Source organism: Cotesia glomerata, linkage group LG10 (assembly GCF_020080835.1).
Source record: "Cotesia glomerata isolate CgM1 linkage group LG10, MPM_Cglom_v2.3, whole genome shotgun sequence".
NCBI classification, from domain to species: Eukaryota; Metazoa; Arthropoda; class Insecta; order Hymenoptera; family Braconidae; genus Cotesia; species Cotesia glomerata.
In genome coordinates this window covers 11,704,884-11,730,154 of record NC_058167.1, presented here as the reverse complement: position 1 = coordinate 11,730,154, position 25,271 = coordinate 11,704,884, and the positions used below count along the sequence as shown (strand labels likewise).

General features: G+C 31.4%; 5 protein-coding genes across 6 annotated transcripts; all 5 read right to left on the bottom strand.

The window, feature by feature from the left end:
• Nucleotides 1-1,756: 1,756 nt before the first annotated feature.
• On the bottom strand, nucleotides 1,757-4,911 carry LOC123272964. The gene has a single exon (XM_044740010.1). It carries the CDS (start codon nucleotides 4,527-4,529, stop codon nucleotides 1,761-1,763), a length of 2,769 nt encoding a protein of 922 aa, XP_044595945.1. The 5' UTR covers nucleotides 4,530-4,911; the 3' UTR covers nucleotides 1,757-1,760.
• Nucleotides 4,912-6,034: 1,123 nt separating this feature from the next.
• On the bottom strand, nucleotides 6,035-11,343 carry LOC123272966 (putative ankyrin repeat protein RF_0381). Its single transcript, XM_044740013.1, has 2 exons — nucleotides 11,333-11,343; nucleotides 6,035-8,081 (listed from the first exon to the last, which is right to left on the bottom strand). Exon 2 carries the CDS (start codon nucleotides 8,058-8,060, stop codon nucleotides 6,576-6,578), a length of 1,485 nt encoding a protein of 494 aa, XP_044595948.1. The 5' UTR covers nucleotides 8,061-8,081; nucleotides 11,333-11,343; the 3' UTR covers nucleotides 6,035-6,575.
• On the bottom strand, nucleotides 8,993-11,326 carry LOC123272965. Its single transcript, XM_044740012.1, has 2 exons — nucleotides 9,725-11,326; nucleotides 8,993-9,165 (listed from the first exon to the last, which is right to left on the bottom strand). The coding sequence occupies exon 1, from the start codon at nucleotides 11,240-11,242 to the stop codon at nucleotides 9,731-9,733; it is 1,512 nt and encodes a 503-aa protein (XP_044595947.1). The 5' UTR covers nucleotides 11,243-11,326; the 3' UTR covers nucleotides 8,993-9,165; nucleotides 9,725-9,730.
• A 2,211-nt stretch (nucleotides 11,344-13,554) lies between the features above and the next one.
• On the bottom strand, nucleotides 13,555-15,642 carry LOC123272967 (putative ankyrin repeat protein RF_0381). 2 transcript variants are annotated; one of them, XM_044740014.1, is made up of 3 exons: nucleotides 15,332-15,642; nucleotides 15,161-15,189; nucleotides 13,555-15,080 (listed from the first exon to the last, which is right to left on the bottom strand). In XM_044740014.1, the coding sequence occupies exon 3, from the start codon at nucleotides 14,973-14,975 to the stop codon at nucleotides 13,662-13,664; it is 1,314 nt and encodes a 437-aa protein (XP_044595949.1). In that variant the 5' UTR covers nucleotides 14,976-15,080; nucleotides 15,161-15,189; nucleotides 15,332-15,642; the 3' UTR covers nucleotides 13,555-13,661. The 2 variants fall into 2 exon arrangements, with proteins under 2 accessions (XP_044595949.1, XP_044595950.1); XM_044740015.1 differs by lacking the exon at nucleotides 15,332-15,642 and having other exon boundaries at nucleotides 13,555-15,078.
• A 3,225-nt stretch (nucleotides 15,643-18,867) lies between these two features.
• On the bottom strand, nucleotides 18,868-24,896 carry LOC123273423. Its single transcript, XM_044740823.1, has 9 exons — nucleotides 24,870-24,896; nucleotides 24,598-24,636; nucleotides 23,898-24,002; nucleotides 23,715-23,756; nucleotides 23,339-23,443; nucleotides 23,180-23,221; nucleotides 23,008-23,112; nucleotides 22,667-22,708; nucleotides 18,868-22,600 (listed from the first exon to the last, which is right to left on the bottom strand). The coding sequence occupies exons 1-9, from the start codon at nucleotides 24,894-24,896 to the stop codon at nucleotides 18,911-18,913; spliced, it is 4,197 nt and encodes a 1,398-aa protein (XP_044596758.1). The 3' UTR covers nucleotides 18,868-18,910.
• Between the last annotated feature and the right edge of the window lie 375 nt (nucleotides 24,897-25,271).

Genomic DNA, 25,271 nt, shown 5'->3' with positions numbered 1-25,271 from the left:
AAACACTATATCACCCAAAATGTAATTTTACTCAAGAGCTGAATAAAGTAACAAGTTGAGTCGAGAATGTCTGCAATTTTGTCGCCGTTGTTATACTTAATGACCTAAGAATCGGATATCCCGTAATTTTCACACTCTTCAAGTATTTCGGGATATGCTGTAGCTTGGTAGATTATTTTCTGTGCTAATGGACTGGAAACGTGAAATACAGTAACAATAATTACATTTACTGTACGAGAGTATTTTTTCGAAAATTTTTTAAGCTCGTAATTTAGTGCACTGATTTGATATAATTAATTTCTTCTTGTAATTTTTTATTTTTTTGTAATGAAAAAATCCAATACCGTATAATAGAATTGCGCTTGGAAGAACCGTGTCAATATTTGATAATCAATATTCAAAAATTCAGGACTAAATTTGTTATTTAGATTAGTTTACTTTCATTAAGTCCAACAATATTTATATTTGTTCACTTTTTTTTTTTTTTTTTATTAGCTTTGCAACAGAAAACTATCCTGAAATTCTGAAGGGTGGTGGAAGTTTTGTTGACTTTTGATAGATGAGAGATAACTAAAAATTACATCTCAAATAAAATAAGCTAGTAGTGAACATTAATATAATTTGGAAGAAGTATTCGTTTGTAATTTCTGTAATGGAATTTTTGTGATTGGACATATTTAAATGTATCGATTATTTTACTTGCGCTGTCGACTTTTTATAAATTTAGTCAATATTTTATGTTATTTTTTGGAAATATGTCTATTTATAAGTTTTGGCTTATCAAACGAAAAAAAAGGCTCTTGATACATTTCTGATCGAAAGATTTAGAAAATTGTAATAAAAATTAAAAAAAAAATTTTTGGAAAATTTTGAAAAATGATCGTACTGTTTGAAAGTGATTTTGGAAAATTATTCTTTCAAAATTTTTGAAATTTAGCATTTGTGAACAAACTATTCAATATCGATCTAGCTTTTAAACTCGACACAATTTTTAAAAAACCAAAAATGATATAATTTTAAAAATTGATCAATCGTACAGTTAGAAAAAACAATTTTTATCAATTTTTGAACAAATGATCTGATTTTTATCTAGCTCGAAGGATTTATCCTAAAGAATTTCGAAAGAATCAGAAAATTGTGATAAAAAAATCATTTTTTTGGAAAATTTTAGAAAATGATCAATCGGTCGTAAAATTTTTTTAAAATTAGTATTTTTCCACAAGTTATTCAACAATGATTTAGCTTTTAATATTCGACAGAATTTTAAAAAAACCAAAAATAATATAATTTCAAAAATTGATCAATCGTACAATTAGAAAAAACAATTTTTGAACAAATTATCGAGTTTTATCTAGCTTAAAAGATTTGACGTTAATTTTTAGAGAGTAAAAAATGACATAATTTGACGAATTGATGAATTCATCAATTATAAAATTTGAAAAAATAGTTTTTCCAATTTTTGAACTTCTACAATTTTTTAAATCACTAGATTTAACCGAGTTTGATACAATCGAAGCTTTTCATTATTCAAAAATGATAATTCTTAAACAATTCAATCAATTTTTATTCAAAACTTCAAAACGACTGACTTTGATCACAAAAGCATTGAAATTCGGTTTGTCAAAAACCAAAAATAAATGAATTATCCAATCGGATTAATTTATTACATTGTTTATTTTGACAATATCAAAAAAATAGATTTTATACTATAGTTATAACTATTAAAATATACATAGTAAAAAAGTTAAAATCCACAGAATCTATAAAAAGTCAATTGGATCTAAGCCATTTCCAGATTCCAAAACAGCTGATCGCATGAGCTTAACATCCTCAATAACCTTCACATAGTCATCAGCAACAATCTGAGTGATACTATTCAAAAATCCTTGAATAAACGCTGACCTCGTATCATACCCACTGATATTCATCTTCTTTATAAAATTTATCGGATTGAAAATCCCGCCATACCAATTCCACATGTTGAGAAAAGCATTTTTGACATTGGGCGAAAGCTTTTTTTCATCAAGTCCTAAGTCAAAAACCTTGTCAAGGTCAACCTGATCAGTCAAAGCTTCTGCTAGAATCTCCTCAGAAGATTCCATCCAGTGACCATCGCAAGTTATCTCCCTGAGCTGCGATTCCACTGAAGTCAATAGCGTGGCATTCCTCCTAACAATATCTTGATTTTTCAGCCTTATAAAGACAGCTTTCAGCATAGCACCCTTGGTAGGATACCTGCCCAGATCAAAATCATCGCCCAGCATCTGCATCATGTTGGGCTTCATCAACAAATCTTGTGCCAAGTTTAAGTTCCTTATTTCGTAGACCGTTTTCGCTGTATAAATACTCAGCAGGTCTGCAAATCTCACCGGAACATGATAAACAGAGTGCAAAATAAAGACTACTTCATTGAACAAACGATCATTTCCTACAACATCTCGATGCGTTAGATAAACACGACATAAATCACTAATCAGTAGCCGATTTGTCGTGTAATTGTTCCAAAAAATCGCCGAATGACTTGAAACATTATAGCCGTCAATCAGCTTCTGCAGTGAAAAACTCACAACACTTTTGAATTGATCAATCGAGTTGTTTCGTACGGGATCATCCAATTTGAACAGTGATGCATCAAAAGCGTGACTTCGATTATCATGGTCGTTTATCAACTTGCAATATATCTTTATCACCTCAAAATAAATCAAACTCCTTGCACGTACCTTGTTAACGTTAATCATCTTCTTAAACAAAACTGTCAACAGTTGGCGTACTGATCCTGGATAACTTACAGCCTTCAAAATAACTCTCCTAGAAGCACTTTGCGTTACGTTGATAAGCACATCTTCAATAAGCTGACCTATTTCATCATTCTCATCAATGAACTCACTCAAAAACGTACTGGCTTGAGCTATCAGAGGTTTCAAGACAAAATTATAAGCTGGCTGATCAATATTTTTGAACCAGTTCATCGAAGGCATTGCCGGCTCCAGGCAATTGCTGGTTAGATTTCCTATAATATTGAAACGGAATGATGGAGTCGTCAATTCATTGAAACGATTGCAAACTTGGTTAATAGGCAATCTAGGTTTGATCAGCTCATTTTTAATTCTGTATAATTGCCGCTTGCTTATGTTATCCAATTTTGTTTCGTCTCCTTTTTCATCATCAAAGCTTTGATAGTCACTAGGATCTTCATGTCCTTTTTGCGAGCGATTTTTTTGGCGAACTTTCTTTCCTTCACTATTCTCTGGACGATTATTACCATCTTTAGCTTCTTGAGAGCTATCTTTCTTCTCACCATCATCTTTTTGACGATTACTATCATCTTTTTGAGAGCTATCTTTCTTATCATCATCTTTTTGACGATTACTATCATCTTTTTGAGAGCTATCTTTCTTATTATCATCTTTTTGAGAGCTCTCATTCTTATCGTCTTTTTGAGAGCTATGATTCTTTCCATCATCATCCTTTTGACGATTATCTTCACTTTTTTGGGAGCTATCTTTCTTTCCATCATCCTGGCGATGATTACCATTATATTGATTGCCTTTTAGACAACGAGAACAATCTTTAGAATGCGCGGTACTAGAATTCGAGAGTTCATTAATGATACTACTGATCAAACCCATAATCTCGTTATTAATTGGCACTCTCAATTGCAACCGTCTCAGAAATCCAATCACCAATTTCACCGGCGTATTGAAGTAATATCTTACGAAACCTTTCATGGCGTAAAAAGCGTTGATAGTTTTATCATCGAACAACTTCTTCAACAAATCCACACTGCTTTCATTCTGCACATTTTCCCGCATCACCTTGAATACCAAAGTAATGTTAAGTTCTTCTTCGCCAAAAAACGGCTCCATCACCTTCGTCATGTAGGATCTGTAAGTTCTTTGCAACTTACCTTGCAAACCAGCGGCTATATCACTTACTAGAGGATCTACGTCATTGTTGCTCGCCAGAGATCGGAACATGTTATCAATTAAAACTTGCGGATTCCTCATATGTGCTGATCCAATCAATTCTGGTGACCAATTTTTTATTTTGTTGCCTCTCAGCACGTCAATTAGGAACCTCAGGTCCTCAATTTGGTCAGCTGGAAGGTCTACAAACTTCATATTTGCTGTCAATGCTGCCAAGACTGGTTGAGTTAGAAGAATCTTTCCGTTTTTGATCAGATGAAAAAGTGCAGAAAATTCCCGACCAAATGACCTGTTGATTTCGTAGTCTTTCTCAGCAGGCTTGTAAACTGTCTTAGATTGTAAAAGCAGCATCGTTTGGTAGCCTATGTCTGTGAACATGTCTATCTCATGATACTTTATCTTCGTGCCATTTTTGTTGTAGGCAAAAATATTATGGTCGGCTCTATCGCCGCTGGTCTTCATCTTGTACATTGTCCTTGCTAGTAACTCCAGTTCGCTTTTGCAAAACGGCTGCATCACCTCTTGCAGATTCTTGAACAACGCTACCAATTGGGTTCCCTTGTCTAGCCTGGAAATGCCTTTTAGTTTTGGTAAAAAATCCATTGTGCGAATGTGATTTTTGCGCAATTCATCATAAATTATGAACAAACTAGTATCGACATCCTCGCTAAATTTTTCTTTTAATTGGTGCAATAGGTAGCTTACGAAGGACAGAATGTTATTTCTCAGGGTCACTCCAACCCATGCTCGGACTATCAACGAACCTGCTCGGTTCTTTAGTGTTTTGTAGTTCGAATCACAGGTAGTGATGTTTAAGTCTAAATACTGACATGTTGATAACTTTAGATCTGGAATTTGTTGGTCTGATCCGTAGTATGTGTACCCGCTGTGGCCCAAATTATGATCATTTTGCAGACCAACGTACGTTGTCAGGAATGTGGATTTCTCTGACGTCACCTTTAAGTATTATTTAACCGTAAATTTATTATTATTATTATTATGCTGATCATTAGAAAAATTATTAAGAAACTTACAGAATTTAATATAAAAAGAAAACATAAAGAAAATAACATTGCTGATGTTATTTAACTTTGAGAAATATTGTTCTACTGAGTCACCGCAAATAGTTATGTAAGAAAAACATAAATGGCATTAATTAATTTATGTGATTTTAATGGCCGTTTAAACTGACACAATTTCTAATCAATGTCATTCGGGTGTTTGATTAAATCTATTGATAGCTAAGAATTCTTAGGTAAAGATTATTATACAATTCTCAGAAGAACAAGTCTAATTATAATCCTTAAATAGTTTATTTAAACAATCCAGTTTTAAAGCAAGTACAATTTTACCGAAAATAAATATAATTATAATCACACTAGTGAAATTTTCATTAAGAATAACAAATGATTCTTTTGAAATAATGCAAATTCATATTTTTATGCTCACTATGGCTTTGAAATTATTTTGAGCAACAACTATGGCGACTAATTACCAAAAAGTTCAAACTAAAACTGCTGTATGACTGAGTATGATCTTCTTGTCGGTGAGTCAGTGTTCTGATGAGAGTGTGGAGGTTTTTTTGCTAGAGTGGGACGTCTCGGGCCTTATCATACCTATTTATCGTCTTCACTCGAGAGACGCTAGATGGCACTACGTTGTGTTTTCTGAGTTCTGGTACTATACTTACCATTGTTGTTTTTCCTGTCGATGATACAGACATTATATTGAACTGACAATATATATTTTGATATGTTATACTTCAAGAAAATTAAATTGGTTAAAAAAATAATATTTATTGAACATATGATTAAAGAAATCAATACATAACTAATGATTCAAAAATTTAATAAAAAGTAGAACTAATTTTGTGATGACAAATAAATTAAGGTTCTAATTTTTATGATTTGTGCACAAAGCATAGCTTCAAAATTATGTTTAAATACTAAATATAGTAGTTCTAGAATTTGTAAGTTTATTGAATAGTATGAACGGTCGCTTTAGTCCAAACTGTAGTCATTTTGTAGGACAACGTATATTTGTCAGGAATGTGAATTTTTTTTGTCACCTATAAGCATTAGTTAGGATTAAATTTATTATAAATATTGTAAGAATTTGTAAAATCATTTAATAAATCACAAAATCCAATACAAGAAGTAAACTCAAAAAAAGAAACATCGCTGATGTAGTTTGACTTTGATAACTATTGTTCTACTAAGTCACTGAAAATGGTTATGTAAGAAAAGAATAAATGATATTTATTAATTTATGTGATTTTAACGGCCGTTTAAACTGACACAATTTCTAATCAATGTCATTCGGGAGTTTGATTAAATCTATTGATAGATAAGAATTCTTAGTTAAACATTATTTTACAATTCTCAGAAGGAACAAGTCTAATTAAATCCTTAAGTAATTTATTTAAACAATTCAGTTTTAAAGCAAGTACAGTTTTACCAAAAATCAATATAATTATAATCACCGTAACTTATAATACTAAAGTTTTAAATCTCCAAATTTATATCTAATGTTTTGTTACAAAATATAGAGAAAAATAGTTTCAAATTTCAAGAATTAAATTCTGAAATTCATTGCAATTTATATTATTAACAAAATATTAAACTTTATTCCAATACAATTTATCACTGATCAAAAGTTCGGCAAATTAAACATGTCCTGGAATACAAAACGCCCTTTCGATTTGAAGGCCTCCAAGCCTTCTTCGCAGATAAAAGGTATTAATTTGTGGATTAAAGGAATCGAAGCATCAGGAAAAATAGTTAACATAAAATCCTCAAAATCCGGCAAATGCATTCTTGTTTCAACAGCACTTTTAAAGCGTGCCTGAATAATACCAGCGTACAACGGAAACTGCTTTTCTAGATCTTCATTTAAAACCACAGACTTTAAGACATCATACTGCTCATCTCTTGCTAAGTCATGAACATGTCTGGTCAGCAACTCATAGTACGTAACACTGGTAGTTTCAATTTGAGTACTGTCCATCCTTTTAACTTCTTCAAAGCACTCTTGTTTGAACTGATATAACTTTTTATCTTTAAGAATCCGTTCAACCTTATTAGTTTTAAAAAGATTGTACCCAACAGTGTCCAATTTGACAGCCATTTTCTTCAATATGTTTGTAAATGACGGATGTCTATGCTTGTAATTGAACGGCAGAATATAATCACCCCAGAGGCAAAAGACATCAGCCCCAGCATCAAGGAGCGCGACAATCATATCATTAGGAGCATTTATATCCACAGCAAATTGAAGAGTAGACTTATAATTGTATAGATCTGGTAGCCAATGATCAACATTAGCACCATTGCGTAACAACAGTTTAACAATATCGACTCTTTTGATCGCGATGGCAGTCTGCAAAGGTGTCAAGGTCCCATGGAACCATCTGAACTTATCTGAATAAATGCTCAAAGAATTTACGTAAGCTCCTAAATCCAAAAGCCGCTGGATAAGATCTAAGTCGCCGTTGTAAATTGCGCAGTGTATGAGCGATCCGTAAGACCAGGACACGTACCTGACGTCCGTACCTTCAGTTAAATAAGCATTAATGACCTTCCTGCTTCTGAATCTAAAAGCGTAAACCAGAACCAGAAACGCTAAATCATCCTCCTCTTTGATTTTACGAAAGTTCGCACCACAATCAATCAAATACTTGACTATTTCAGGATTATCACCCCTAATAGCACTTTCCAACGGCGTTTCTCCATGACCCAAAGGAGATAGTGATTGAGAAAGGTTTGCACCTGCTGCTACTAAATTTTTCACTAGCTGGAGATCGCCTTTTTCCGCTGCTAGATGAACTGGTCTATAAAAGGAGGATTTATATTTTAAAATCGTATCGTGAAAAGCCGCATTCCTTATAAAGTTATCTATATTTTCCTCTGGTTTATCGCTGATGTCAATAACAAGACCATGTTCTATACAGTCATCTACTAAATCTTCAGTTACTGGTTCATTTACACTTACCTTGCGTTTTATTAGTGACTCAATGATAGCTTTATCAGAGGGTCGATTGGTAATCTTTTTATTTGGGTGAACATAGTTAGCTGCATCAGCGAATCGTACAAAGGTGGTACTAGGCTCTTCGAAAATATATTGTCGAACGTTCATGGTTAACGGTGTTAGTGATAGCTGAAAGATAATCGGTTGTTATTATTTGAAAGCTATGAAAATAAAGTAAGACAATTTGGCTGCCCAATTTTAAAACACAGTAACTGCAAAATTTGTATACCTGATTTTTTTTAGTATTGCTGCATTTCTAATAACTTTTAGATCTTAATTTCAAGTATTTTTTCTTAAAAATATTTGTATTTAAGTATTTTCTATTCATAAATCAAATTTTTTATCAATTTGGCGCGCAAACTTTTTTTTAATAAGAAAAATTTTTAAAAATCTTAAAATTGTCAGTTACTGTGTTTTGAAATTGGGTATCCAATTAGGCTATGACTCACCACGTGCTTGAGTAAATTCTTCAGTTATAAATATTTCTATCGGAAAATAATACAGTTTCAAATTAAATCAACACTAGTGAAATTTTAATTGAGAATAACGAATAATTATTTTGAAATAATGCGAATTCATATTTTTATGCTCACTATGGATCTAAAATTATTTTAGCAACAACTATGGCGACTAATTACCAAAAAGTTCAAACTAAAACTGCCGTATGACTGAGTATGATCTTCTTGCCGATGAGTCAGTGTTCTGATGAAAGTGTGGAGGTTTTTTTGCTGGAGTGGGGCATCTCGGGCCTTATCATACCTATTTATCGTCTTTACTCGAGAGACGCTAGATGGCACTACGTTGTGTTTTCTGAGTTCTGGCTCTGTACTTACCATTGTTGTTTTACTTGCCGATAATACAGACATTATATTAAACTTACAATATATATTTTGATATGTTATACTTCAAGAAAATTAAATTTGTTAAAAAAAAACATTATTTATTGAACATATATATAAAGAAATAAATACATAATTATTGATTCAAAAATTTAGTAAAAACTAGAACTTATTTTGTAATGACAGAAAAATTAAGATTGTAATTTTTATTTTGTGCGCAAAGCATAACTTCAAAATTATGTTTAAATACTAAATATAGTAGTTCTAGAATTTGTAAGTTTATTGAATAGTATGAACGGTCGCTTTAGTCCAAACTGTAGTCATTTTACAGGACAACGTATATTTGTCGGGAATGTGGATTTTTTTTATGTCACCTATAAGCATTAGTTAGGATTAAATTTATTATAAACATTGTAAGAATTTGTAAAATCATTTAATAAATCGCAGAATCCAATACAAGAAGAAAACTCAAAAAAAGAAACATCGCTGATGTAGTTTGACTTTGATAGCTATTGTTCTACTAAGTCACTGAAAATAGATATGTAAGAAAGAAATAAATGATATTTCTTAATTTATGTGATTTTAACGGCCGTTTAAACTGACATAATTTCTAATCAATGTCATTCGGGTGTTTGATTAAGTCTATTGATAGCTAAAAATTCTTAGTTAAGATTATTTTACAATTCTCAGAAGGAGCAAGTCTGATTATAATCCTTAAGTAGTTTATTTAAACCATCCAGTTTTAAAGCAAGTGCAATTTTACCAAAAATAAATATAATTATAATACTAAAGTTTTAAATCACCAAATTGAAATCTAATGCTTTGTTACAAAATATAGAGAAAAATAGTTTCAAATTTCAAGAATTGAATTCTGAAATTTATTGAATTCTATATTATTAACAAAATATTAAACTTTATTTCAATATAATTTACCGCTGATCAAAAGGTCATTGAATTAACTAATTTCTGGAATGCAAAACTCCCTCTTGATTTGACCACCTCCAAGCCTTCCTCGCAGACATACGGTAGTAATTTGTCAATTAAATCAATCGGAGCATCAGGAAAAATATTTAATATAAAATTCTCAAATTCTGGAAGACGGATTTTAGTTTTAACAGCATTTTTAAAGCGTGCCAGAATAATACCAGCGTACAACGGAAACTGCTTTTCTAAATCCTTATCAACAGCCGCAGACTTTAAGACAGCATACTGATCATCTGTTGCTAATTCATAGACATCTCTCGTCAGCAAATCATAGTACGTAATATTGGTAGTTTCAATTTGAGTAGTGTCCATCCTTTCAACTTCTTCAAAGCACTTCCATTTGAAGTGATCTAACTTTTTATCCTTAAGAATTCGTTTTATTCTATTAGTTTTCAACAGATTGAACCCAACAGTGTCTAATTTGATAACCATTTCCTTCAACGATCTTGTGATTAACTGAGATCTATGCTTGTCACTGAATGGCAGAACATAATTACCCAAGAGATAAAAGACATCAGCTCCAGCATCAAGAAGAGCGACAATGATATCTCTCGAAGTATTTATTTTCACTGCATATTGAAGAGTAGTCATTTGATACTTCAGACCTGGTATCAAATAATCAACATTAGCACCACAGCGTATCAGCAGCTTGACAATATCGACTTTTTTGAGCGCAATTGCAGTCTGCAAAGGTGTCAAGGTCCCATAGAACCATATGAATCTTTCTGAAAAAACACTCAAAGAGTTTATGTAAGCTCCCAGTCTCAAAACGTTGTGGATAAGACTCAAGTCGCCATTATAAATTGCACAGGTGATAAGCGATCCAAAGATCGGAGACACGTGCTTGACGTCATCTTTATTCAGAAAAGCCTTGATGATATTATTGCTTTTAATTCTGAAAGCGTAGACCAGTATCAGAAATGTCAACGGATCATCCACGTTTTTGCTACTGAAATTCGCGCCATTTTCAATCAAAAATCTTACGAGATCAACATTGTCACTTCTGATGCCACTCTCCAAGAGTGTTTCGTTAAAAACTACAGCAGAGTATATTTTACTTTGGTTCAACGAACAACATGGCAACGTTTTTTTCATGATATCTTTTACTAGATCTAAGTCTCCGAATCTTGCTGCTACATGAAGTGGTCCATAACGAAAGTATTTATATGTTATATATCTATACCAATTCTCTTGACATCTTATATATTCATATAGTTCTTCTTCAGATTTAACGCTCAAGTCGAAAAATTGGATCTTTATTATTTCGCTCTTTTCTTCATTACTTTGAATTATATTGCTTGATGAACGTGTCATCTCAAGAATCGCGTCGTCAAGTAACCTTTCTTCCGACGGGTCTTCTGCCCTTCGAACGACATTCATGGCCACTTGACTGTCATCTGCATAACGAAATTGAAGGATATAAGTGCCGTGATCAAGGTCATAGATAAGATATTGTTGAACGTTCATTGTTAATGCTGTTGGTATAGCTGAAAGATAATCGGTTGTTATTATTTAAGGTTAATGGAAATGAAGTAAGACAATTAGGCTATGACTCACCACGTGCTTGAGTAAATTCTTCAGTTATAAATATTTTTATTGGAAAATAATAAAGTTTCAAATTAAATCAACACTAGTGAAATTTTAATTGAGAATAACGAATGATTATTTTGAAATAATGCGAATTCATATTTTTATGCTCACTATGGATCTAAAATTATTTTGAGCAACTACTATGGCGACTAATTACCAAAAATTTCAAACTAAAACTGCCGTATGACTGAGTATGATCTTCTTGCCGATGAGTCAGTGTTCTGATGAGAGTGTGGAGGTTTTTTTGCTAGAGTGGGACGTCTCGGGCCTTATCATACCTACTTATCGTCTTCGCTCAAGAGACGCTAGATGGCACTACGTTGTGGTTTCTGAGTTCTGGCACTCTACTTACCATTGTTGTTTTACCTGCAGATGATACAGACATTATATTGAACTTACAATATATGTTTTGATATGTTATAAGGTAAAAGCCCCAATATATGATCATGTACCAGTATATGATCATATATTGGGGCTTTTACCTTACTTCAAGAAAATTAAATTGGTTGAAAAAATAATATTTATTGAACAGATTAATAAACAAATAAATACATAACTATTGATTCAAAAATTTAGAAAAAACTAGAACTTATTTTATGATGACAGAAAAATTAAGGTTCTAATTTTTATGATTTGTACGCAAAGCATAGCTTCAAAATTATGTTTAAATACTAAATATAGTAGTTCTAGGATTTGTAAGTCTAATGAATAGTATGAACGGTTGCTGTAGTCCAAACTGTACTCATTTTGTAGGACAACGTATATTAAATTGATTAAAAAAATTATATTTATTAAAAATACACCTTTAAAAATTTTTTTAATTAAACTATAGGTTGGTAGGATTAATTTTGTGATTAAAAAAAGAAATTAAAAGTCTGATTATAAATTTTTTGTTTTGTGCGCGAAACATTGCTTAACATTTATGTTCACATGTTAACTGTAGTTCTAATACTGTTATTTTAAAAAAGTAATTATTAGATAGAAAGGAATTAATTATTTAAAAAAGTGAGGTCAGTTAAATCAATGGAGCATCTATAACTTCTTTAGGAACTGAAATATATAAAATTCTATTTAGAGAATCGAAAATTAAAAATTCTCTGATTACACAATTATGTAACTAACACAGATGGACGATTTTCTTATTTAAAATATCCGAGTTTCAGTATATAAATAATCTGATAGAATTTTGTAGTAATAAAAATCTATGGTGCAACGTTATCATTATTATTCTTATCAAATAGATATATGCCACTCAAGATAGTATACGAGTACGTAGATATGTTACAAATATTCTTATCTTTTGTATATATTTATATTTTTTTTTTATTATTGTTGATTATACATTTATAATATCTGAATATAAAAATACAAAGTTTTTATTGAAAACAATTTTAAAAACATGTTTTTTACGCAATGACTGTGAAAATAGATATTTATAATATTCTGTGACTCGAAAATAATCCCAAAGTCGTAAATATGCTTTCCCTCGTACGCAAAACTCGTCGCTGTTAGTCAATAAATACTGAACACATGTTGATAGAGAAAAAGGGAATAGCCTTCACACTATTTCAATAATTTTTAAAACGTAGAACGCTATCAATGTGTAGGTCTAGTTCTATTTTTAAAATGCGAGAAAAATAACAGAATTTTTTTAATCACATTTTTTAAGCTTTATATGTAATAGTTGTATTTTATATCCAATAAATAAATAACAGTATATATTATCAAAAGTACATAAAATTATAATATCAAATTTTGTGATTGACACTTATCATTATTACATCAAGTTATTAAGTTTATTAGATTAAAAAAACCTAACATTCTTTTTCGTGTCGAAATATGAGACAGTTTAAACTAAAAAAAAAATCATTTTTTTTCTGAATTTTTTTACATGAAAAATAAAAATTTTTAATATTCAGTAAAAAAAACTGTTCAAAAAAGATTTTATTTACATTAGAAAATTTATAAAAAAAAAAAATTATATTTATTTTTGTTCTTAAAAATATACAAACTGCTTAGCTGATTGACTTTAAATCTTAATTACATTTTAATAATTATAAAACTCTATTAATCACCGTAATATCATTAAAATCAGTTGATTTGTATGGCAAATATATAAAAATACTTAAATCTAATAAAAACTGTCTTACAAAAATTTTCACTTGTTATAATGAATAAAAATCCTATAAATGCAGTATAATTATATAAAATATATATATGAATAATCTCTTTAACGACTTTGATTTAAAAATGAAATTAAAACAGTCTTTGCAAAACCAAAACTGATTGACTGTAATTACAAACTATTTTTCAAAATTTCCAAATCTCCATCCTCCAAATAATAAAACAAATTTCTCACGACAGTATTTGGCAGAACATAACAAACATCATAAACAAATTCTTCAACTCCGTCAATTAAATTTTTCCTCTCAACACCTTTCCAAAACCTGCTGCACAAAATTCCAGCATACAGCGGAAACTGTTTAACCGACTGTTGCTCAAGAACTTCAAGTTTAACAACGCCATATTTCGCATACAAAGCCAATTGGTGAATATTCTTCCTCAACACATCATAAAATTTAACATTACTTTCCTCAACCCTAGTGTCCTTCATAATTTCAATTTCCTTTGCACACTCACTCCTAAAAGTCAAATCACTCGCTATAGCTTTAGCGTATTTTTCACTGACACTTAATTGAGCAACATCCAATTTAACAGCGTGTTTTTCAATCAGCTTTTTAATAGAATCCCGTCCTACGTATTTAGATAAATCAACGTCATCGATATCAGCCCCAGCGTTCAGAAGATCATTAATAACGTCATCATGGCATGTCATCGAAATAGCTAATCCCAAAGCCGCAGTATCATTATCTGCCTTTAGATTCACATTAGCATGCCTCTTTGTCAATAATTTAACAATCCCCGATTTATTAAAAATAACACCGATTTGTAATGCCGTCAAATCACAATAGTCCCACAAACCCGTACCATTATTATAATTACACGAGTAATTTATCTCTGCCCCATAATCCAGCAGCCGTTCAATTGTTTCCGGATTTCCGCCGTGAACTGCGCAGTGAAGATACGATCCATAATCCTTAGACCGATAATTAACGTCCACATTTTCGTTCAAATACGCCTCGACAAATTTTTTGCTGTTGTGTTTCAGGGCAATGCACATCAACGAAGGCTCCAGCTCCATTAATTTCTTCTTACTTGCCTCAGAACTTGCCAAAATTGCGTATGCTTCAAAATTGTCAAGCTGAACCGCATATTCAATCGCCGTTAAATTGTCGCATATGTCACCCCGTAAATTCATATCTGCGCCGTTTTTTAGTAACAGTTGTATGATCTCCAAATTTCCTTTTTTTATCGCAAGATGAAGGGGAGTTCCGTAAATTTTGACGTTAATATTAGGATTTGCTCCTTTCTGCAGAAGATAGTCCACTAGATCTTCGTCAGATTGGTCCACTGCTGTGTGAAGAAATGTCCAGTCTTCTATTGTCAAATTGTAGCTGAATCTCATGTCAGGCCACATATTATGCGCTTCGATGTAAAATTTGATCATTTCATTTCTTATGTTACTGAGCTCAAGTTTTTTCTGACTCATTTTTAGTTAAAACAAAATGGTCCGTCCAATTGCGTAAAATGGAGCTTCAAAGGATTAATTAATGCGTAGACTCGATGCGCAGTTATTACGCACGCATAATAACCTCTTAAAGAATGCAGAAAAGTTATAACTGGTCAGATAAAATTTTACGGTGAATTTTATGAATTAAAAAAAATAATAATTACCTTTTTATTATGGTAGCATATGAAATTATCTGAAAAAATTGAATTTAATTATATAAATCAGTTATAATTTATTCAAATAAAAGTGTGTCACATGAATTATATTTTAATGGTATGTCAACGAAGTTATTATTAAAATTCTAGATTATTTTAGTAGTAAATAGAAGCACTTACTTTTCAGTAATCCGATTATTTTTAAAACGATTAATTGAACTTTAATTATTAATCGAAAGCGAGCTAATTTATGAAATAACCGAATACAATTACGTGGAGTGACGCAACTTTAGTGGCGGTCGTGAGCAAACTGAACTCGGGTATCGTCGGCTGTTCTTCGGAGAGATATAACACGTGTTTATAGTGGTACAATAACCTGGCGGGGAATACTGAATCGCTGGAGAGAAAGTGAGACGGCAAAAAAGAGCGAGAAAACACCGCGTGACCTTCGTATCAGGCCTGGTATGTCTGATGTTTCATGAATCGAATGACGTTTATGAGCGTCGGAGTAAATTAACTCGAGAATGGTCGATCTTGAACGAAGATTTTTAAATTGAGCAATATTGTGTCGAGACTTAAAAAGGGACCAATTGTTAAATCATTTAGTGGAGGTTAAATAAATTTTTATTTAATTGAAGAGCAATTTATTTTAGTTAAAAATAGTATGTGGTTTACATGAGGAATTGATGTTGATCTATAATTAATTTCAAAGATATTTTTGTTTTATTTTGGAAAATAAAATTTTCTATTAAAGCTATCACGGAAAGAACAATAAGTCACTGTACATCCTCGTATAGTATACTCCGTGATATCTATAGTGAAAAAAAATTTCAGACTATAGTCAATATCCTTCAAAGTATACTAAATTATTTTTGGACTGTACTCCGTGAAGTCTCCGATTTAATCGATCAATTTTTCTAGTTATATCGCGTAAGATTTCACGGGATATAATCTGAAAAATTATTTCGTGTAAATTGAATTATACTCGGTTGAAATTTGGATTATGCCCACGGTGACTCCGCCATTTTTTTTTTCTAGTGCCTGCGCACTTAGCATTATCATATCTATTATGTATTTTAAATATTAGTTTAGTCAAATATCGTTTTAAATAATTATGACATACATTAAAAACATTTAAGGAGCATTAAAGCATAATTTTTCCGATAGTGTGGGGTTAAAAAATTTTTTTTCTTTTCTTAGACTCTTCGAACTTAAAAATGTTAAGCTTAGAAAAAAATATTTTTACATATCAAAATATATAAATAGTCACACACTCATATAATTCACTGATTATATTTTAATTAATGTCCAATATGCTGATTGACTATAACTACAAATTATAAACAGCACTTTACGCGCAGGCGCTAGAAAAAAAAATGGCGGAGTCATCGTGGGCATAATCCAAATTTTAACCGAGTATAATTCAATTTACACGAAATAATTTTTCAGATTATATCCCGTGAAATTTTACGCGATATAACCAGAAAAATTGATCGATTAAATCGGAGAATTCACGGAGTACAGTCCAAAAATAATTTAGTATACTTTGAAGGATATTGACCATAGTCTGAAATTTTTTTTCACTATAGATATCACGGAGTATACTATACGAGGATGTACAGTGACTTATTGTTCTTTCCGTGTGTGTTAAAAAAAATAAAAGTTAAAATTTTATGAATGAACTTTATGAACGTGCATACAGAAAATAACGAATGCTACTTTTTATTAGCTTAATTCAAATAATAATTACGAGTCAATTACACGTTCGTGGTAATTTTATTAAAATTAAGTTAGCTGATTTCTAAAAATTTTTAGAATTTTTTTTTATTGAAAGAATTATTACATGATAATACAAAAAAAAATTTTCATTTGTAAAAAATTTTAAAAACTGTAACGTAAAAGCCCCAATTATTGACGCTATAAGAGACAAAGTTATGATTTCATTTTTTTTAAGCAATCAAATATAAATATCGATGAATTTTGTTTGTGGTAATGTCTTCAGTAATGTTTTAACTAATCAATTTCCTTTTTTAAAATGATAATCAGTGATATTTACTAATTAATTTTAAATAATTAAATATATGATCTGGATACACCAATTATTGACGGGTTAAAAAACTGATTGATCTAATTATTGACGTACCGTAACCCCTAATTGACGCCCCTACTGCGCATGCGTCGAATCATTTGGTTATATTGTTATTTATCAAAAACTTGATATAAAGTAATCAATATTATTAAAGTTAATTAATAATAATTTCTATGAATGAATAATTATTATGAAAAATATAACAATTTATTTAAAAACTTATTTAACACTAAAACACGCCGAGTTATTTGACAGTTAAAAGCCTTGAATATAATCGCATATATAACGTATTTTATACTTAAAAAAAAAGGCGTCATAGCGCTGTCGACTGGCTGTCAATATGGGATTCACCATGAAAATTATGAACTAGTTATTTACTCCCATTATTTAAATATCATAAAGCATACAATTAATTTCGATTATTTAATTTTATAAATATTTCATATATTGTTAATTAAAAAAAATAGATCATATAATTACATGAAAAAATTAATTTAAACTCGGCAGTTAAAAATGCTTTTCTAACCAAAGTTGTTAAGAAAATAGACGCTCGTAAGCTGATTTGATGAACTGGTGCTAACTTTATTTTTTTTTTAATAATTAATATTTAATATTTTGAACTGAATGTGATTTTTTTCAATTTTTTAATTAATTAGAATTTAATAAAAATTTATTTGATCGTTATTCTTATTACAGATAATTTAATATATTTAAAAATAATTTAGGGTGTCAATATTTAGACCCCCGTCAATAATTGGGGCTTTTACCTTAAGTGCAAATTTTAAAAAATATTTTTTTGTTTTATTTTAATTATTAAAAAAAAATTTTTAAAATAAAAATGTCGGCTAACTTTACTTTTATGTAATTTTTACTATTTTAATAAGTATATTTTTTATTCTATGAATAAACATCCGATTTCAACATTTGAATGATGAATTTTATTTATTTGTTATTGAAATCTCAATATTACCATTTGAATTGATATTTTTTAACAGACTTTGAATTTTATTTTTCCAAGGATGAATTAACTAATCTGTTATTTAAATTTGAAATGATATTAAAAATATTAATGCAAAAAAAATTGATTGAATGTGACAAAGTCCATGAAATTTTTTTTTATTAAAAAATAAATAAATAAAATTATTACGAAAATTTCAAGTCAATTCACTCCACCGTTTTTGAATTGATTTTTCATAAGAATTTTCGCATCGAAGTATGAAGAACCATAAGATTAATACGATTCCTATTTAACCGCGCGAGTTCCTCGAATGATACAAAAACTAACTCTACCGAAATTTACAAGAATTTTTTCTCAGTTTTAATTCGGGGACCAAAAACTAGATGGCATTATGTTTGATGGTATTCTAAATATCATTAACTTTTTGAAGTATTAGGTTGATGTAAGTAATTAAATATTAGATATGAAAACTGAAGAACATAAAATTTTTATTGAATTTTTATTCCAGCTCTTCTATCAATACTTAAAAAATTTCATTCAATCCAATAAAAATTGATTGATTTTTAATCTTTATGGTTATATGTTCAATTAACAAATTATTAAAAAGTTTTAATTAGAAAATATAAGTAACTTAATAATCATAAATTATAAAAATGATGATCTCTCAAAAATTGTAAACATAATTTATTAACCAAAATAAATAACTTAACAATTATTTATCAAACGAATGCTTATCATTTCTTCCATCAACCAAAACTTCAGGTAAAAGCATCAAAATATCACGCTTTATCTCAGAGCTCACTTCCGGATTCACCGCGATGTATTCCAAGACCCCACGAACAAAGCTCCCCTTCGTCTGATAATTTTTCACCAAAAAGTCATCCTTCAAGTCCAGCAGATGGGGCTTCATATACAAATGTTCAACCAGGTCATTATAAGCCCTTTGTTTCTCCCTAGTCATTTTATAGTACGGCAAGTACTGTTCCATCATTTCCCCAAAATGCGAATTACTGTCATCATGTTCCGTAAGCATGTCACCAGTAAATTTTTGGCTCCAAATCCACCCGACCTGTCTCGCGCCCTCTCTATCAACCATTATTTTATCCCTATAAAACAGCAAAGCCGCTCTAGTCTGAGCGTCTACTTTCAGCCTATTATCATGAATCTTCAATGAACGTTCAATAATTTTGTCCAGAAACCTAGCTTTAGTAGCGTGCAAAGGAGGCGAGGGAATACTTAATTCCTCCAGCAAATTGCTGCGTGACAAGTAATTCTTTAATGCAGTCCACAGCTTCTCTTGCTGCGGATCCGCTGGACTGGGCAAAGCTCCCATGAGTCCAACCAGATCAACAGCCCAGTTGCTGTATTTCTCCTGAGTTTCTCCTAGAATGACATCTCGCGGTATCCTAATACTGAAAGCCGGCTGCTGAATGGCCTTCCAGTGCATTTGGATGGCTCTCAAAAGCGGAGGTTGCATCCTTACTTCCTCGACACTCATCAGCTGGAACAAAGTCCAAACAAACAAAGCGCCTCTGCTGGGAAAACGCGAAAGATCAATATCATGCCCAATCAAAGCCGTCACTTTCCCCAATTCAAAAACATCCAAAAGCGGCTTCAATTCTTCAGCATACCTGCTCTCTTGTTCAAAATGAGGCAGCAAGCTCTGAAAAGGGTCCGAATTCTGCTCAACCGGAAGCAACCAGAACGCAGGATTGAGCAAAGGTACAGTGATAGTCCCCTCATCCTCATAATCCGGCATATCTCGCCCAAGAATGCTCACCGACAGATCCTTGGTGCTGACAGTCGACCAAACAATCTTACCATTAAAATTCTTCGAACGAATCAGCAGCGGCAGGAACAAGTACGGTGCTATAATTTCAAGAGAAGCCAATACATTTCTGATGTTCTCCATCAACTTGGTGTCCTCCGCGACCTGTTCAACCTGCTGAGCAGTCCTCATCAAGGCGACCAAGGCAGCCATCCTGGTGGAGTACTTGTTGGCCCAAAATTTCCCCAAAAGAACTTCAGCGTAGTTTTCGCCAAAAACTTTGATCAGAGGCTGGATGATCATTTGTCGAAGATGTTGGACACACTGTCCTGAAACGTGCTCCAGGAGGTCTTGCCCAGGCTGCTCGTCGAGGTCAACCATTGATGGGAATACCAGAGTATCAGGATCTCCCGTCAATCCGTTTGATCGCGTAAACACAGTTGGCAAAATTTTAACCGTTCCTACATTAGTGGTAATTACAATACACTCATTCGGCTGAACTACGGGTGGCAATGTTGATATGTTCTTTGATAACGAGGCGATTGGCGGCAAAGCCGGTAATTTTGTGGCAAACGGTTGGTTAACTGATGAAATCATTGAATTTAACGGGTTGATTGGAACTCTCCATTTTGAATTTCGGAGTCCTAATCCAGTTAATGACCTACCGATTGACAATCCCAGTCTACCTAATGATCGTCGAGCTGGCAATCTACTTGACAAATCAACGCGGGACTTTGCGATTTTGGAGATCAGTTTTCTTTTGAAGAATTTTTTAGCTGGCTTGAGCATTTGTTTTAGCTCCTTTATCATAGGGCCTACACGCTTTTTTAGTTTCTTTAGTTTTCCTCTTTTAGTTGGTTTAGGATCTTCCTCTGCTTCTTCCAATTGCTCTTTCTCGGCGTCATCAGAAGTCTGCAACGCCCGTCTAGATGGCTTCACCGACGCCAATTTTCCTTCTAGCTTATCTTCATCTTCAAACGAATCATATTCCGTGAATGAATTCCTAACATCGTTGATCAACTTGTCAATTTTAGCTGGCAAGTGAGCAAACAAGTGCTTCTCTTCGGCTATTTCTTTCAATTTTGTCAGCATCTCCAAAGTGATACACTCTAAATGAGTCTTGTTGGTATTGATGACAGACTGCATAACAATTGGCTCAACGCGGTCCCAAGTTTTAAGGTCATTCATCAAATCCGTCAAAATGGATTCTATTGTTTGCGATATCGTCGAATTGGCAATCGGATTATCAATAATGTCAACAATCATCCAAAATGATATATTAGATTTGAACTTGTGATAATAGTGAACATTGCGTTGGTAAAACAAATAAGAGAGTAGTATTGATATTATTCGTGATATTTTTTTGTCAACTTCCGTGGATGACCGCATTTGTAAACGCGCCAAAAATCCAAGCATTAAATCATGAGGATTATTATATCTGTAACGATTAATACCTACAAAAATATCTTGGTCCAAATTAGACCCCAAATATTTCTGTAATTTATCTCTCATATCTATAATACGATTACTGCAGTCACAAGTTATTGTTGATTCGAATAATAAATTAACGTTCAATCCATTTTCTGTAATACGATATGAATTTTCTATTTCATGATTTATCAATCCACGTCCGCCAGTTATCAAGTGATCGCGAATGTACAGTAGCGCTTTTTTCAGTTTATAGGGAACATCCTTATCGGCGGCTATTTTGTCGACTGTGCTTATCACCAGTCGGTAAGGGTCGTAAGCGACTACTTTCGTGAAGTAAGTCGGCCATTTGCTGATCGTGTTCTGCCACATTTCACGGGAAACAAATGCGATGTATTCATCAAAAATAGGATCTGCGTCTTCGTTAGGCAAATCGCGCAAAATATTCCCGAATAATTCTTGCGTAAATGGTATCACTTTGGAGGTCAACCCATAGAACAATTCGACGTAAACAGGGCCCATAATTTCTCCAGTAATCTCGTACTTGGCCAACTCATTTCCCGGCTCTTTCATCATCTTCACTACCAATTCCTTCGATATATCGTGGTTCTCCTTGTTCGCTACCGAATCAATCATCTGTTTGGGTATTCCGGCGATCAAATTGAACGTATTGTGGTCAAGGTGATTTTGTATGGCCCTGTTCCGCTTGTGTTTGAGCAGATCGATCCAGAATTCAACCGAGGACTTCATAAAAAAGACAACCTGGTTCTTGATAGTATTGAAAAACATCAAAAGTTGGTCCAGTATCGATTTGTTGTTGCCCTCGTGTATTAGCTTCACTGATTCGTACATATACACACTTTTGCGCTTTATCGCATTGCAGATTAACTCGAGTGACGTGTACTCTTCGATTGATAAAGTTCCGGGCGGCAGCTGCAGCATGAACCCCATTACAAAAATCACATTATCGCGTATTATGTCCGCTGCGTGCAGCTTTTCTAATGTAATTTTCAGCGGCCCGCTGTCAATCCTGTCGAGCTTTAACTTGTCGCGCTCGGCTTGGAAAAAATTCCCTGTTTTTATAAACACGTTTTTGTTGGTGTTTATGTTTATATTCCTGTTACTGTTTCTGCGTGCTGAATGGCGGAATGGCGCGCTGACTGCGTTCATTTCCGCTGAATAGTATCCCCTGTAGTCGTTATGACCCTATAAAAAGGTGATAAGCAAACAGCTGAGTATGACAATTAGATTTTTGGTTTAAGTGTTACTTACTAGTTCTCTTTTTAGTCTTGATAAGGCTTCGCTGTTGTTTCTCTGAAAAAAAAAAAAGAAATTGTTAAGTAGTTGACGCCAAAATAACTTCTAAAAAATTGAGGTTAATTTTTTATGGATTTTAATTTGATTTTGGTCAAATTTTGAACTTAACTAAAATTTGGTCATTTTTGTTTTTTAAACGATTAATAATTTTTGAAAATAAATTTTTAAGTTTTTAAAATATTTATTTTCTCTACGAATTTTTATGTTTTAAAACCAACCAAGAGCTCATTTAAAATTACTATAAGAAATTTTTGAGAAAAAAAAATAACAAATTAAACTATTTTGTATTCGTATACATTTTCAATGCTTTTTCTGGCAAAATAATCATTAGATGACCGTCGAAATGGCGCACTAACAGCATTGCGCTCATCAGACTTGTGTCCTTTGTAATCTTCGTAACCCTATAAGTATATAATAATAAAATGAAGTCAACAAAATGCAATTATAGGTTGAATCTAAGGTACTTACTAGTTCTCTTTTTAACCTCAACAAAGCCTCACTGTTGTTTCTCTGAAAAAAAGACGAATTATTAGAAAAAATCAAAGCGAAAATGGACTTGAGAAATTAAAAATGGTTATAAGAAAAATTTGAAAAGAAAAAAAAAGATACTATTTTGTATTTATATACATTTTCAATGTTTTTTTTGGTAAGATAATTATTAGATGACCGTCGAAATGGCGCACTGACAGCATTTCGCTCATCAGACTTGTGTCCTTTGTAATCTTCGTAACCCTATAAATATATAATAATATTAAAATTGATTTAATAGTATATTATTATAATTTGAGTCTAAATTTTACACAGAAAAAAATTTTGCGTCATTCCATTACAAAATTTTGTGTTAAAAATTTTTATATTAAATATTTAACACTTTTTTATGTTAATTTAACAGAATCAATTTTAAATTTACACATTAAAGTGTTAAATATTTAACAAAAAAAATTTTAACACTGTTTTTTGACGCAATGACGCAAAATTTTTTACTATGCAGTCTATTACTTACTAATTCTCGTTTTAATCGCGACAAAGCTTCACTGTTGTTTCTCTGAAAAATTCAGTAAAGTATAATTATGTTAAAAAAAATAATATTGTCTTTGATAATGATAAATTATCTTATAAAAAATGATAATTTTATAATTATATATCGTAAAAGTGTACTCTTTTTTTTAATTTTGGTTATAAATACATTTTCAATATTTTTTCCAATGGAATAACTATCCGATGCCCGTCGAAATGGCGCACTAACGGCATTTTTCTCGTCTGACTTGTGTCCTTTATAATCTTCATAGCCCTGGATTGAGATAAAATAAAACTTAATAATAGATTCAAAAAATTATGAACCTAATTATTCATTTTTTTACACTCAGTCGAAATTAAACATTCAAAATCTGATAAAGAATTTAAAAAAAAATTCCCCGAATTTTTTTAATAAAAAGAAGTCAAGAATATTAATTTTATATTACTCACTAATTCACGTTTTAATCTTGCTAAAGAACTGCTGTAGTTTCTCTGAAAAAATTTTAGAAAATTATTATTTAGTTATTACTCAATGGGTGTATTCTTTTTTTTTAATTTCTTTTTTCTAAATACATTTTCAATGTTTGTTCCGTTGAAATAATTATTCGATTCCCGTCGAAATGGTGCGCTAACAGCGTTTCTCTCGTCTGATTTGTGACCTTTATAATCTTCATAACCCTGGAATTTAAAGATCATTCGAAATTACTATTTTTTTTGGAAGATAAAAGACGAAACAGTTCAAAATTTGATCAAAAATTTTGACTACAGAACTAAAACCAATCACCCGAATTTAAATTAAAATTTTTATAAAAAAGTGAAGAATAAAAAATTAAAGTAAAATTTTATAATATTAATTTAATACTACTTACTAACTCGCGTTTTAATCTCAACAGAGAAGGATTGTTTCTCTGGAAAAAAATAATTTTATTTTATTTAAAAAAAGAAATATAATAAAAAATAACACCACGGATTAAAAAAAAATATTGAAGTAAACAACAGCAATAACATTAAAAAAAAATCATAACTCACCGAACGAGCAACATGGATAATTTCAATAAAAATAAAAAAAATGAAAAAAGTGCTTAAATAAAATCTCTGGGGCAGCATTGAAAAATAATAACATGACTCGAGCGAGAAAAACTGAAACAAGAGTTTTTAAATTTTTCATCTTTATATCCAGCATGTAATCAGCATTACGATTTACTAAATCAATCTAACTATTACGACCGTTGCAAATAGTTTATGCGTGATGTTATCATAGGTTGATAATTTAATTTCTTTCTTTACTTTGCTATATCGATTACAAGTGTATTATATGTTTTTTATTTTTCACGATTTGATTTAACGGATAACATCGTATTTACTTTTTAATGCTACATAAATTTATCTTTTATTTTGAACTTTTGTAAACCATTCATTGTCACTAAGTAATAATCAAGTTATTTAATTATATGGGGTAGTTAAAAGTATTGACATTTTTATTTTATTTTAAAAAGCGAGTGAAATTTCAAGGAGAAATGTTAATATCTCCATTATTTATTAT

Coding starts and splice junctions, on each gene's coding strand:
- LOC123272964 (XM_044740010.1), bottom strand. CDS start 4,529: ATGGATTTTTTACCAAAACTAAAAGGCATTTCCAGGCTAGACAAGGGA.
- LOC123272966 (XM_044740013.1), bottom strand. CDS start 8,060: ATGAACGTTCGACAATATATTTTCGAAGAGCCTAGTACCACCTTTGTA.
- LOC123272965 (XM_044740012.1), bottom strand. CDS start 11,242: ATGAACGTTCAACAATATCTTATCTATGACCTTGATCACGGCACTTAT.
- LOC123272967 (XM_044740014.1), bottom strand. CDS start 14,975: ATGAGTCAGAAAAAACTTGAGCTCAGTAACATAAGAAATGAAATGATC.
- LOC123273423 (XM_044740823.1), bottom strand. CDS start 24,896: ATGAAAAATTTAAAAACTCTTGTTTCA. Junction 24,637..24,869: donor ATTTAAAAACTCTTGTTTCA/GTTTTTCTCGCT, acceptor ATTTTTTTCCAG/AGAAACAATCCTTCTCTGTT. Junction 22,601..22,666: donor CAAGACTAAAAAGAGAACTA/GTAAGTAACACT, acceptor ACCTTTTTATAG/GGTCATAACGACTACAGGGG.